Genomic DNA, 12,956 nt, shown 5'->3' on the forward strand with positions numbered 1-12,956 from the left:
AGGTCGGATACTTTACTAACAGACCTCGTATCAATGCCTCTTATAAAGGGGTTATTATGCCTCCTGCTCAACTCTCCGGCTGTATTGTGTGTCCACAGGCATGCGAGGAGTACCGGCAGCTAGTGGAGCGGCACGGTGTGGTGCGGGCGGACTTTGAGCGGCGCATGGCCGGATCGTGCCAGCGGTTCCAGGAGCTTGAGGTGGGCCACCTTCAGCACATGAAGGAGTTCCTGGCGGGATACGCACGTGTCCTCGACAGCAGCCACGCCCTCGTGGGGCAGGTGCACGCCGAGTTCCGGCAGCAGTGTGATGCCCTGGACATAGACACGTTATTGCGGCAATTTGCAGACACTCGCCAGACGGGTTCTGAAAAGCCAGGTGAGATTATCGTTGCCTCCTTTTTCCTTTGTTAGTCGATTTACTGTGACTTCTTGTACAGCAAAATCTGTCATGAGGTTACAACAGCCGATTTTTGAAGCCGTAGCTGTCCGCTGCTGCCACCAGTGTCCCTAACTACTATCGTGCACGAGGACAAGAAATATCCAGGAGCGAGTGGGTTTTGAACCCAAGCCCTCTGTGTGGCATTCGAATATTCTACGGCAGCCACACCAGTATTTGAAACTCCTTGGGAAAGACCTTATACAGGCATCATGTTCGGAAAGGAATTATGTTAACAGATGTAACAAAGTATTGTAGATGACTAAAATAGCAACTATACATCACACAATCCAAATTGTCCAATGAGTGAGTTGTTTAAGGCCTCGCATACATTACAAAGGGCTCAATAATATTTTTTTTGTCATCAGCCACAGCATAGACATACCGTAAAAAAAATCGCAGCATATCCACAGAGTAAATGATGATGAGTGGGGCGAAGCGTCCGCCAGCCCGTCCGTGCGACCATCCGTGCGTCCATCTGTCCATGCGTCCGTCCGTGCGTCCGTCCATCCATCCTTCTGTCTGTCTGTTCGTTTGTCCATCCGACCGTACGTCCGCGCGTCTATCCATCCTTCCGTCCGTCTGCTAGTCTGTCTGTCCGTCCATCCGTTTGTGCGTCCATCTAGTGAACACTCCAAGTACCGCCCTTTCCCATCTCGCATCCCCTGTGGCATCCCCTGTGCGCGCACACACACACACACACACACACACACACACACACACACACACACGCACGCACGCGCACACACACACGCACACACACATGCACGCGCACACACACACACACACACACACACACACACACACACACACATGCGCGCGCGCATCGAACGAAACAACGCACGCTTCATTCTACAAGGCTTTGCAGACGACGACGTCACCATCTAGTGAACACTGCAAGAACTAAACTAGAGGTGGCTACATACAGGGGACGGTACCGCCATCTAGTGAACACTGCAAGAACTAAACTAGAGGTGGCTACATACAGGCTACAGGGGACGCACAGCCCACGCCCTAAGGAGCTTCGCCCCTAAAACCCGCGTATAGCCCGGGGTTGTTTTCTAAAATTTAGGGTGCGAAATTTCAGCCCCGTACTATATGCGGATCCCCAAAAAAGTTTCGGCCCGAATTCAGTTTTGGTTTCGGCATTGGTTGGTGCTATCATCATTATCAAGTGTCTGCGCACTTCTACGTTAGGTGGCGTGGTAGCGTGAGCGGCGTTAGTCCTAGAGACCTACAGGTACAGGCGTGCATCAGGCGAGCAACAGTGGCCATTGCAATCACTTGGCGCACATCACGACGGCCACGATTTTACTTCCGTGATTTTAAGCCATGTCGGGACCGCGCAGGCAGTACTCGGCTGCCTTTAAGAGGAAAGTTATTTCTGCTGCCGAAACCATCGGCAACTGTGCCGCGGAGCGGCAGTTCGGCGTGAATGAGCGGAGCATTCGCGGTTGGCGGAAGCAGAAGGAAGCCCTTTTTGCATGCTGCGGCAAGAGAAAAAGTTTCCGGGGACCGAAAAATGGAGCATTTCCAGACGTGGAACGAGAACTGACGGACTTTGTTCGGGAGCAACGAGCTGCACAACTCGCTGTGCACATCGAGCTGCTGCAGGCAAATAAATGCATTTTTTCTGTTTTCCTCGAACAATATTCGCGTGAAAATGTTTTTTCTCGCGTTTGCTATCCCCGAGTTACATCTCGAACTATACGCGGGTCCGAACTATACGCGGGTTTTTACGGTAATGCTTTAATGTCTTACAGATGTGTAACGGGTACTTTGCTCTTATGCAGAATGATAAATAGTGGCATATTTGGTGTAGTAGTCACCGCGAGAGAGTTTACAACGGGTCGCCGCTCCAACTTTCGCTTTGACTGTGCTGCGTGTTCATGCAGGCCCAGCATTTTTTTTTTTTTTTCAGTTATACTTCATTGCATATAATACGACACTTGTGTATGTACGCTGACCAGTTGTGAGCAGTCCTAAACACCTATTTCTTCATCGTGAGGCATAGGACTGAGCTATACATTTTGGTATGCATAATGTGTTCACAGAAAAAAGAAAGAAGAGTGACAAAAACTAGGACTGATTATCATCTCACCTTGTTGCTAAGAGTATGCAGCTATCTAATCCCATGTACTTGATAAGACCCATTGTGCCAATGTAGGATGGCATTGGCATATTGGTGAATCTAAATAAGCAAGTTTCTTATCGGTCAGAGCTACAGAAGAGCTACTAATATAACTGCCTTTGCAGTAGACTTGGTTTCAATGATAACTCTTGTGTTATCACATGATTGTCTAGGTAGTATTGCCATCTTGTCAAAGAATGGAATGCAGCCACACTTTTTGGAACTTATACCAACAAAAAAAGGTCTTTCCTTTCCTGGACTTTTTAGTTATGCTCCTGCGATCTTGCATTGTGCCATCTGCATCTCGGTCACACGTAACATAGTTCACAGAAAGAGGTACGTTAGACACCACACCCTTTGAAGCCATCAACGAATTTCTCCCTTTGCTTTTTTTTTTTTGCACCTCTGATTTACCATTCGATGCATGCATGCAAACACTGCAGACATGCGAACTTCAAGCTCTTTCCCGGGCAGTCCTGTAACCTGGTAATGTTCACTAAATCACTACTACGGGTTGAAGGCCTCTTTTAACGATCTTGTAATCCAATCGGGCCTTTGATGTAGCGAAGTACCCAGGTCAAAAGACATGCAACTTTGTCTGCCGCTGTGCATAAGAGATTCTTATGTTTCGCTGGTGATTTCAATTTTGTTTTTTTTCTGCCTTACAAGATAACCATGCCTAGTGCTGCCTTGTTGCACATTTAGTTGTTTTACGGCAACCTTGTCGTGTTATGCTTTTCAACTTTCTCAATTCATATTGCCAACCGATTTTCTCACGTACTCTACTGAACTTCCTGTTTTTAGGCGTGCATGCTGTAATTGTCTCTAAACCCACTTCTCTCTTCAATATCTTCTGGAGTGCGAGGTACAAAGCACAGTAACGAATTTTGTTTTCAATAATTGTGCTGCGTGGAAATCCAGGGAAGTTAAAGAAGTACAATGTACGATATTCCCTGTACCTATTGTAAGAGAGACTCTTGGAGCTAAAGAATCAGTGACAGGACTGTAGTATTATTAATAAATGCAAGAATCTTGATTCATTTTATCATAATTTATTGAATAAGTGTATCTGACTGGCAATGCGAAAATTGGCATCTTATAAGGCAGAGACGCCACAAAGCTAATATGGCACTGGCTTACAAGCGTTTTTCTTACCTGCTGGTGCAAGGCTTTGACTGTGTAATGATCATTTACTGCCCCAATTTTATTTCTACGTGAACCCTGATGCGACTGAAAAAAAAAAAAAAACAATTTAGATGTTATGTACTTGTATAAAATTCCACTAAATGTCTCTAGCAGCTGTGCAATTTCCTTGTTCTTGAAGGGGTGTATTACAGTAAACTCTCAGTAAACGGGAATCTGTTTAACGGAACTACTGCTTAAAGGGAAATATTGCCTCTGCAATACTTGGTTACGGGCTTGTATTCTGCAACCATGTTCACCTCTCAGTATACAAAACTCCTGTTATATGGAACATCCTTTCCCGGTCCCCTCAGGTTCCGTTTAGTGAGAGTCTACTGTACTGTGTAAATTAGTAAGCAAATGAGAACACTTGTTGGTCTATGTTGTCTTCTAGTCTCCTTACTGTAAACCTGTTATTTCATGCTTGCATTATGCGAGAGAGCTGTAGTGTTTCACGTTTTGCTGGCATCGGCGGCGTGCATCACTGGACACAATTTTCAAGTGGTGGCTGGCAAGCCATGCGAGCCATGGTCGTATCACCGAGCTTCTACAGTACCCACAAACTTGCAGAAGTTTACAACCAAACTGAAATTCTCTAATAAGAAAGCGTGCGTGAAGATGTGTTCGGTCACCAATTGCCGTAACTCGTCACGCAGAGGTGATCACCTTCGAGGAGTCCGATCCGAGCCTGCAGCTCACGCCGACGAACGCGGCCACCACGGGGTCGCCGCCGTTCTTCACGACGTCCACACCCGCGCCGTCCTCGTCTGGCGCCGAGAACGGTCCCGTGCTGCCGGCCGACTTCTGCCCGACGTCGGCAGCGGCAGCGGCGCAGTCTTCGGCCGCCACCAATGGTCCGCAGGCGCCGGCGGCCAAGAAAGAAGGTAAAGGGCGGCGTCACCGCGCCATGTCTCTCCTGGACCTGTTTTTTTTCTCTCCGTCCCTGTCTGCCACGAAAACGCCGGCCCCTTCTTCTCCCCCCGCCGCCAACAACAACATCAACGCCACTGCCACCGCCACCACCACCACCACTGCACGTCATGCTGCTCCCGCCGCGGGTAGGTTCTAACTGTTCCCCCCTCTCATTGACATCTGATCTGTGAAACGGAAAATGCCATACCTTCACGCATGTAATCTGTGCCCCCCAAAACTTATAGATGCTGTTGGAGCTCAACAACCACCACCACAGATGTTGAAGGTTGGCCCTTTGTGGCACAAGATTCACATTTGGAAACTTGACTTACTTTTGACATTTCTGTGCACTTTGGCTAGGAAGAAACTGCAAATGCTGAGCTGGTGTTGAATTAAGCATTTTTATAGCTTAACATTCTTTTATATCACTTCTGGTTGAAACACGATCACTCTAGTGAAGTATCGTGTTTAAAAAAATGTTCGATGTGGGGTGCTCAGTAGAAATTTCAAAATAATCTTGTTTTTACCATTATGAAATGCTCGCTGCCAGGAAGTAATTACCGCATGTAATTTGAGTGGGTCGTTGAATTTGGTTAATGAAGGAGGATAGCATGACTGGCTGCAATTACGAGATAATTATTTACATTGTCATTACAAACAATTGCTGTAAGATACACTGTAATTTTAACTCCTTCACTTGCTTTACATTTGTGCCCCAGAAATGTGGCATGAAATTATGGGAGCTGCACGCATTTATAGACAGCCAATCATAACATTTATTGCAAGGGTAATTTTTAAATATGTGCTTTTTTGTTTTACTTAGATGTGGCTTCACTATGGCAGTAGTTTGTCTACCAAGCAATGATTTGTACCTGAACAAGCATGAAATTCTTACTGTAAGCAGTAGAGCGGTGATTTTGTCAAGCCACATTCGAAAGCAAGGTTTTCTCTTGCCACAAAGCTGCATTGTGCTTCAAGGGAGAGTAGTTCAGAAAGCCTTCATGACTGCATGTGCAGAACAAGTATAATTGCTTCTTGAGCACCACTTTTTTAATCAGTAGATCGATGTTAAATAGTAACAGACAGGTTCATAATCTTTCTAAGTTTTCGGAAAAGATGTTATTGTTAGTATACTGAGCCGTTGTTTACGTGCTGGGCCTAAATACATACATGCGTGAATGTACGGCAAGTCATCCACCTGGTCGAGTTTCTCCGGCAGCACAGCTGTCTTCAGATGGATGACAAGTTTTCCTTTCATGAAACCTCCTGCACATCACCGATTCCTGCTGGCCCTATTCCAGCATCCCTCATTTCTTTTTCCTGTCAACTCCTGTGAGCATTGAGATCTTATGGAATTTGCCACGACCCGCCGCGATGGTCTACTGGTTATGGTGCCCTGCCATTGATCTGAAGGTCGCAGGATGGAATCCTTCCCGGGGTGGCTGCATATTGTTACGGGAGAATAACTTTACTTTATAAAACGAGGAATAAACTCGGTGGTGGACAAGATGGCGCCCAGTTGGCTCACAGATCTGACAACATCGTCCTCCTCTTTGTCTTCTTCGTCGTTCTCATCCTACCGTTACATGATTTCCCCGGCGGCTGGAGCACCGACCCGGTGCTAATCAGGAGGCACTGGAGTAATACGGTTTGAGTCGCGTAACATGCACTACGTCAGTGTGAGGGTGAAGGATGGCGGGGTCCGTAGGGGTGATTTCGTATGTGACGTCAGTTACTTGGCGTAAGATACGGTAGGGACCTGAATAGCGTGGGAGTAACTTCTCCGAAAGTCCAACGCGGCGCGAGGGGAACCATAACAGAACGAGATCTCCGGGTGTGAAGTGGACGTCACGATGGCGGGCGTCGTATACGCTCTTCTGATTGTCCTGGGAGTCCAGTAAGCGTCGTCGAGCAACTTGGCGTGCCGCTTGGGCCTTCATTATTGCATCACGAGCGTACTGAGACTTGTCATTTAGTCCGGCCGGCAGGAGGGTGTCGAAAGGTAGCGCAGGGTCACGGCCGAACAACAGAAAAAAAGGAGAGAAGCCAGCGGTGTCGTGTCTGGAAGAATTGTACGCGAATGTTACAAACGGTAACGTAGTGTCCCAGTCGCGGTGATCGGCGGAGACATACATGGAGAGCATGTCGGTGAGAGTGCGATTGAGGCGCTCCGTTAGACCATTTGTTTGTGGATGGTAAGCAGTCGAGAGCTTGTGTTTAGTGGCGCAGGAGCGGAGGAGGTCATCAACCACTTTGGAAAGGAAGTAGCTGCCTCGGTCGGTAAGGAGTTGTCGAGGGGCGCCATGATGTAAGATGACGTCCTCCAAAAGGAAATCGGCCACGTCAGTTGCACAGCTGGTTGGAAGGGCCCGTGTGATCGCGTATCGGGTAGCATAATCGGTTGCTACTGCAATCCACCGATTACCCGCAGCTGACGTAGGAAAAGGGCCAAGCAGGTCCACGCCAACACGGTAGAATGGGTCTTGTGGGATGTGCAGTGGCTGAAGACGTCCGGCCGGAGGGGCATTTGGTTTTTTCCGTCGTTGACAAGGGTCGCAGGCTGCAATATAACGGCAGACGTCGCGGTACATGCCAGGCCAGAAGAAGCGCCGGCGAACTCTGTCGTAGGTCCGTGACACGCCGAGGTGACCCGCTGTAGGTGCATCATGAAGCTGGGCGAGAACAGTGTGACGCAATTGAATGGGAACGACGAGTAGTCTTTCGGGGCCGTCAGGACGCATATTGCAACGGTACAATACACCATCATGTATTTCAAACATTCGAAGGGAAGGGTCGGGCCTCACCGATGTGAGCCTTCGGATAATACCGTCCAAGAAAGTATCTCGTCGCTGCTCGATTCCAATGTCATGAAACGCGGATAGAGAGAAAACGTCGATAGGAAGGGTGGTTTTAGAGGAGTCGCCGTCTGGAGGGTCGACAGGATACCGGGACAAGCAGTCCGCATCTTGATGCAGGCGGCCGGTTTTATACAGGACTGAGTAATCAAATTCTTGAAGGCGCAGCGCCCAACGGCCAAGACGGCCTGAAGGGTCTTTAAGGGACGAAAGCCAGCACAAGGCGTGGTGATCTGTGATTACTGTGAATGGCCGGCCGTACAAATAGGGACGAAATTTACCGACTGCCCAAACAAGTGCCAAACATTCCCGTTCGGTTATTGAATATTTTCTTTCAGCAGGCGAAAGAAGGCGGCTGGCATAAGCAACAACACGGTCTCGTCCTTGTTGTTTCTGGGCGAGGACTGCACCGATGCCATAGCCACTTGCGTCTGTACGAACTTCTGTTGGAGATGAAATATCAAAGTGGGCGAGGATAGGCGGAGACGTAAGCAGACACACTAGATTTTGAAACGCATCTGCTTGCTCAGGGCCCCAGATGAAGCCAGCGTCTTTTTTGAGAAGTTGAGTGAGAGGGCGTGCTACGTCGGCGAAGTTTTTAACAAAGCGGCGGAAGTAAGAACAGAGGCCAACGAAACTGCGAACGTCTTTGGTACAGGTTGGTACAGGGAAATCTCTTACTGCGCGTATTTTATCTTGATCAGGGCGAACCCCCACGGAATCAACGAGGTGTCCGAGGACAGAAATTTCACGACGGCCGAAGTGGCACTTTGCCGAATTGAGTTGCAGGCCCGCCTTACGAAAGACAGATAAGATTTTCGATAGCCTTTCAAGGTGCGTCGCAAAAGAAGGCGAAAAAACGATAACGTCGTCCAGGTAGCACAGGCAGATGGACCACTTGAAGCCGTGCAACAGAGCGTCCATCATACGTTCGAATGTGGCGGGCGCATTACATAAACCGAATGGCATCACTTTAAACTCGTAAAGGCCGTCGGGAGTGATAAACGCCGTCTTCTCACGGTCCATGTCATCAACGGCAATCTGCCAGTACCCAGAGTGGAGGTCAATGGAGGAAAAATATTTTGCGCCGTGAAGGCAATCCAGGGCGTCGTCTATGCGTGGTAAAGGGTAGACGTCCTTCTTCGTTATTTTGTTTAAATGGCGATAATCAACGCAAAATCTCCAGCTGTTGTCCTTCTTCTTTACAAGTACAACAGGGGACGCCCAGGGACTGCATGAAGGCTCGATGATATTCCGAGAAAGCATTTTGTCGACCTCCTGTTGGATGATGCGCCGCTCTGCATGGGAAACACGGTAGGGTCTCCGATGGATGGGACTCGTATCGCCTGTATCAATCCGGTGCTTAACAACGGACGTCTGGCCGAGTGGGCGGTCGCCAAGGTCGAAGATGTCCCAAAAAGATGCAAGCAGGGAACGCAGGTCGTTAGCTTGTTCTTTCGGCAAGTCGGGGGCAATCATCTTGGTTAACACACTTTGGTCTGATGGAGGAGTAGACGAAGTTTTTTCGGCACTCGGGATGCTGTCATAACTTAGAGTGCAAATATGGCACTCTGCCGCCGGCACGATCTCGGCTAGAGATATACCACGAGGGAGGACTTGTGTACATAGTGAAAAATTCACTAAGGGTAGGCAGGATGCATTGGCCGTAATAGTGATGACGGTGTGAGGAAACGCAACGTTGTGCGAAAGCAGGACGTCAACATTGGGGGACACAATATAAACACCGTCTGGGACAGGTGGAACAGGGGAGACGCCTATGTAAGCTACTGTTCGTTGAGGGAGACGCAGGTGTTCTGTAGAACAAAGCCGACTTGGAGGGCAACTTGGAGGATCAACAACATTAGGTAGAGCGAGTTGCACTATACCGGCAGAGCAGTCTATCAAGGCCGAATGTTCAGACAAAAAGTCTTGGCCCAAAATTATGTCATTAGGGCAGTGTTCTAAAACATAAAACAGAACTGATGTGTGGTGTCCGGCGACGCTGACGCGAGCTGAGCACACACCAATTACGGCGACTTTTCCACCATCGGCCGTTCGGACCACAGGAGTTGGGCCAGGAGTAAGGACTTTCTTCAGCCGTGCTCTAAGGTCAGCGTTCATGATAGACACGTGTGCGCCAGTGTCAATGAGGGCTGTAGTAGGTACACCGTCGACGTCAACATTGATAAGGTTCTGATGTGCGGGCAAGGTCAGTAGAGGATTTTGGGATCGGGTCGGTATTGCAGCATCACCTCCAAGAGCTGCTCCCGTCAGTTTTCCGGAGGTGAACGCCGGAACGAGCTTGGGGACGGCGATCGGCGAGATGGGGGCGAGCGGGAGAAACGGCGTTGTGGCGAAGGGGAGCGGCTGGATCGGGGGCGCGAGGAATTCTCAGGCGTTAGCGGCTCTGTTTTCGGTGATGAGCGTGAATTCCAGACAGGTGGGCGATGGGGCGGAGGGTGAGGCCACGGAGCAGAGCTGGACCAAGCACGGCAGTGACGCGAAATGTGGCCTATACGACCGCAATTGAAGCATATCGGCCGGTCGTCTGGGGTGCGCCATACCGCCGGGTCGCGATAATGTGGGCTGGCAGAAAAACGTCGGTTGGGCGGAACAGTCACGGGTGGATTTGGTGTGGCGTAGTCTGGACGATGAATGGAGCAGACGTTTAAGCCGGCGTTGGCCAGTTCTTGCCTCACGACGGTCTGTATGAGAGAGACGGTGGCGTGATAGCTTTCGGAGTTGGGGGAGGCTGACACGAGTGGAGCTGCGGCTTCTATTTCCCGACGGACAATACGGACAACGTCACCGGGACTTTCCGTAGAAGGCAGGCGAGGGTCTTCGCATGTGGATGTTGCAGCCGTGTTTGGAAGCCGGGCAAACTGGTGGAGAACACGGCGGCTCTTCGCTTCTTCAAAGCGCCGGCATTCAGAAATAATGTCGTGGACCGTAGATGAATTCTTGAACACAAGAAGGTGAAAGGCGTCATCTGCTATGCCCTTAATAATATGGCCAACCTTATCGGCTTCGGACATCTGCGAGTCTACCTTGCGGCACAAAGCGAGCACGTCCTGAATGTACGTGAGGTATGATTCGGTGCACGTCTGAACTCGACGTGCGAGCTCGTTTTGGGCGGCGCGTTGACTTCCCACAGGCCTGCCAAATAGCTCCCGGAGCTTTTGCTTGCATAACTCCCAGCTAGTCAGTTCTTCCTCGTGCGTCTCGTACCAGACCTTTGCGGTACCTCTGAGATAAAAAATCACGTTGGCCAGCATGAGCGTTGGATCCCATCGCATACGTACACCCACTCGTTCGTATGACTTCAGCCAGGCTTCTACGTCAATGCCATCAGTGCCAGAAAAGGTACCTGGATCTCTCGGGGGCTCCAAGATGAGGGTTGACGGTCCAGTTGGAGAAAGCACGGACGTAGTTGGAGAAGGCACGGTAGTCGGGGAAGGGTCGGCATTGTTGACTGCAGTCGCCATGGGGGAGACCACTAGGCGCCCGCTACGAAGCTCCGTTTTGCGTGAAGTGAGTACCCCGCACCTCCCACCAATGATGTTACGGGAGAATAACTTTACTTTATAAAACGAGGAATAAACTCGGTGGTGGACAAGATGGCGCCCAGTTGGCTCACAGATCTGACAACATCGTCCTCCTCTTTGTCTTCTTCGTCGTTCTCATCCTACCGTTACAATATAGGGAAATGCTGGAAACCCGTCTACTAATTTAGGTGCTAATAATTGAGGTGCATAATAATTTACGTGTGCACTAATTTAGGTGCTCATTAAAGAACCACAGGCGGTTGAAGTTTCTCGATCCCTCCACCGTGCTATCCCTCCTATTCGTATTGAGGTTTTGGGATGTAAAACCAGAACAGTTATTACATTACTGTTTCCGCAGTCTGAAGGGAAGAAAGTGAAATGAACTGTTAGCTTGCGGAATGACCAAAACGATGTTCAATTTTATCGATGGACTTGTAGCTGCCGACGGACTCTGCGAGTGAGCATTCGTCTCAGGCAACGCCCCCTGATCCGTTAGCCGTAGCCCAGCTCCCAAAGCAAAGCAGAAAGAAAAGTTCCATCTTCCTAAAGCAGAATTATTCAGGACACCTTGCATGTGGCCATTCACTTCTGCAGTTTCGCTGCACCAGTTACATGTCACGGTTGACCTGCTTGGCAGTACTGTGAAGCGAAAGAACACCTATTACTGACATGAATGTCTTACCAGATTGACGGCAGAACTTGTGGCTGCAGAGGCACCCCCAAGCAGGTAAACATGTAAAAGGAAATGTGCCCTTAGTGAGGTTATTTTTTTTTTGTAAGGTACACTCATCGTTTATGTATATTTGCGCATGTGTTTGGGCACGTGTATATATACACATGCCAAATAAAGTATGTTTGGGAGTAAGAATTAGGGAACCTTAAGGGCACACTAAAGTTAAGTAACAATTTACGTGAGAGAAAGCTCAATGTATGACAAGACTTAAAACGGCAATGTTATGAACAACAGTGCCCTACTTACCGAGAAATTAAGGTAAATGCACAAGAACACAAGCGCCTCTGTAGGACATTCTCAAAATGATCCCAGTGACATCAGACGGACTGCCTACAATTAATCACTGGTAATCGATCCAGCTGCACTAAATAAAGAACCTTCAGTGCATGAAGAGACTCAATAAAATGCTGCTTGTTCGTTTTGGTTTGATTCATGAAAAAAAGAATTGCCAGACGTTACCATGGGGAATGGCGCGAGTGGTTCGAAAATTCGATTTTCGCGTAGTTACACTGGACAGTTAGTGCCATCGAGTGGGGCGCAGTTGAACCAAAAATGTCTGCAATCTCTGAGCCAATGGCAAGAAATCGATCATTGGCCGTTGTTGCTCCTGTGGTTCCCGCTGCTTTCAGTCTGCTGTTACTAGCGCAGTAACGCCGGGCAACGTTGTGCACGGCAACAGTGACGTCAGTCGGTCCGCGTCTTGAGGCGGGTAATTTGAAAAGCGCTAACCCGATGTGAACCACTAAAACGTTATTTTATTTCAAAATAGGCCCTTCCTTGTCACAAAAGTAACACTACGAGGTTTATGGACCGCTATTTCAACAATCAACGTTGGCTTAATAGTTGCCTTTAGTGTCCTTTTAATTCAAAAATGGGTAGCACAACAACTTTTGCAAAAAACAAGCAAACACGACAAATACTCGCATACATTATGCAACAAATTTCCTAAAGAGCTTGCTCATATAAACTGAACTATACTGCTTGCTTAGATATTCCTGAATATTTACTAGAATGCACACACGCTAAATAATGCTGTACTCACCGGGGATAATGAAGTCGTTGCGAGCGAATTGATTAGAACAAATCACCATAGTGTCCGTCACCTTCTTTCCAATGCGCGAATTTTTTATCTACCCCGTTCTCCATCGTGCGTCATGTGC

At 48.7% G+C, this 12,956-nt stretch overlaps 1 protein-coding gene across 10 annotated transcripts in view; it reads left to right on the forward strand.

Annotated features, from left to right (window-relative positions):
* LOC142761617 (F-BAR domain only protein 2-like) overlaps positions 1-12,956 on the forward strand; it is an 81,411-nt gene that overhangs the window by 30,350 nt on the left and 38,105 nt on the right. For 5 of the 10 annotated variants that reach the window (XM_075875248.1, XM_075875249.1, XM_075875252.1 and 2 more), the window contains exons 5-6: positions 99-378; positions 4,408-4,809. In XM_075875248.1, coding sequence (XP_075731363.1) covers positions 99-378; positions 4,408-4,809 — 682 coding nt within the window. The remainder of the gene's footprint in view (positions 1-98; positions 379-4,407; positions 4,810-12,956) is intronic. The other 5 variants (XM_075875251.1, XM_075875257.1, XM_075875253.1 and 2 more) reach the window with 1 other exon arrangement.

Source organism: Rhipicephalus microplus, chromosome 10, assembly GCF_043290135.1.
Source record: "Rhipicephalus microplus isolate Deutch F79 chromosome 10, USDA_Rmic, whole genome shotgun sequence".
NCBI classification, from domain to species: Eukaryota; Metazoa; Arthropoda; class Arachnida; order Ixodida; family Ixodidae; genus Rhipicephalus; species Rhipicephalus microplus.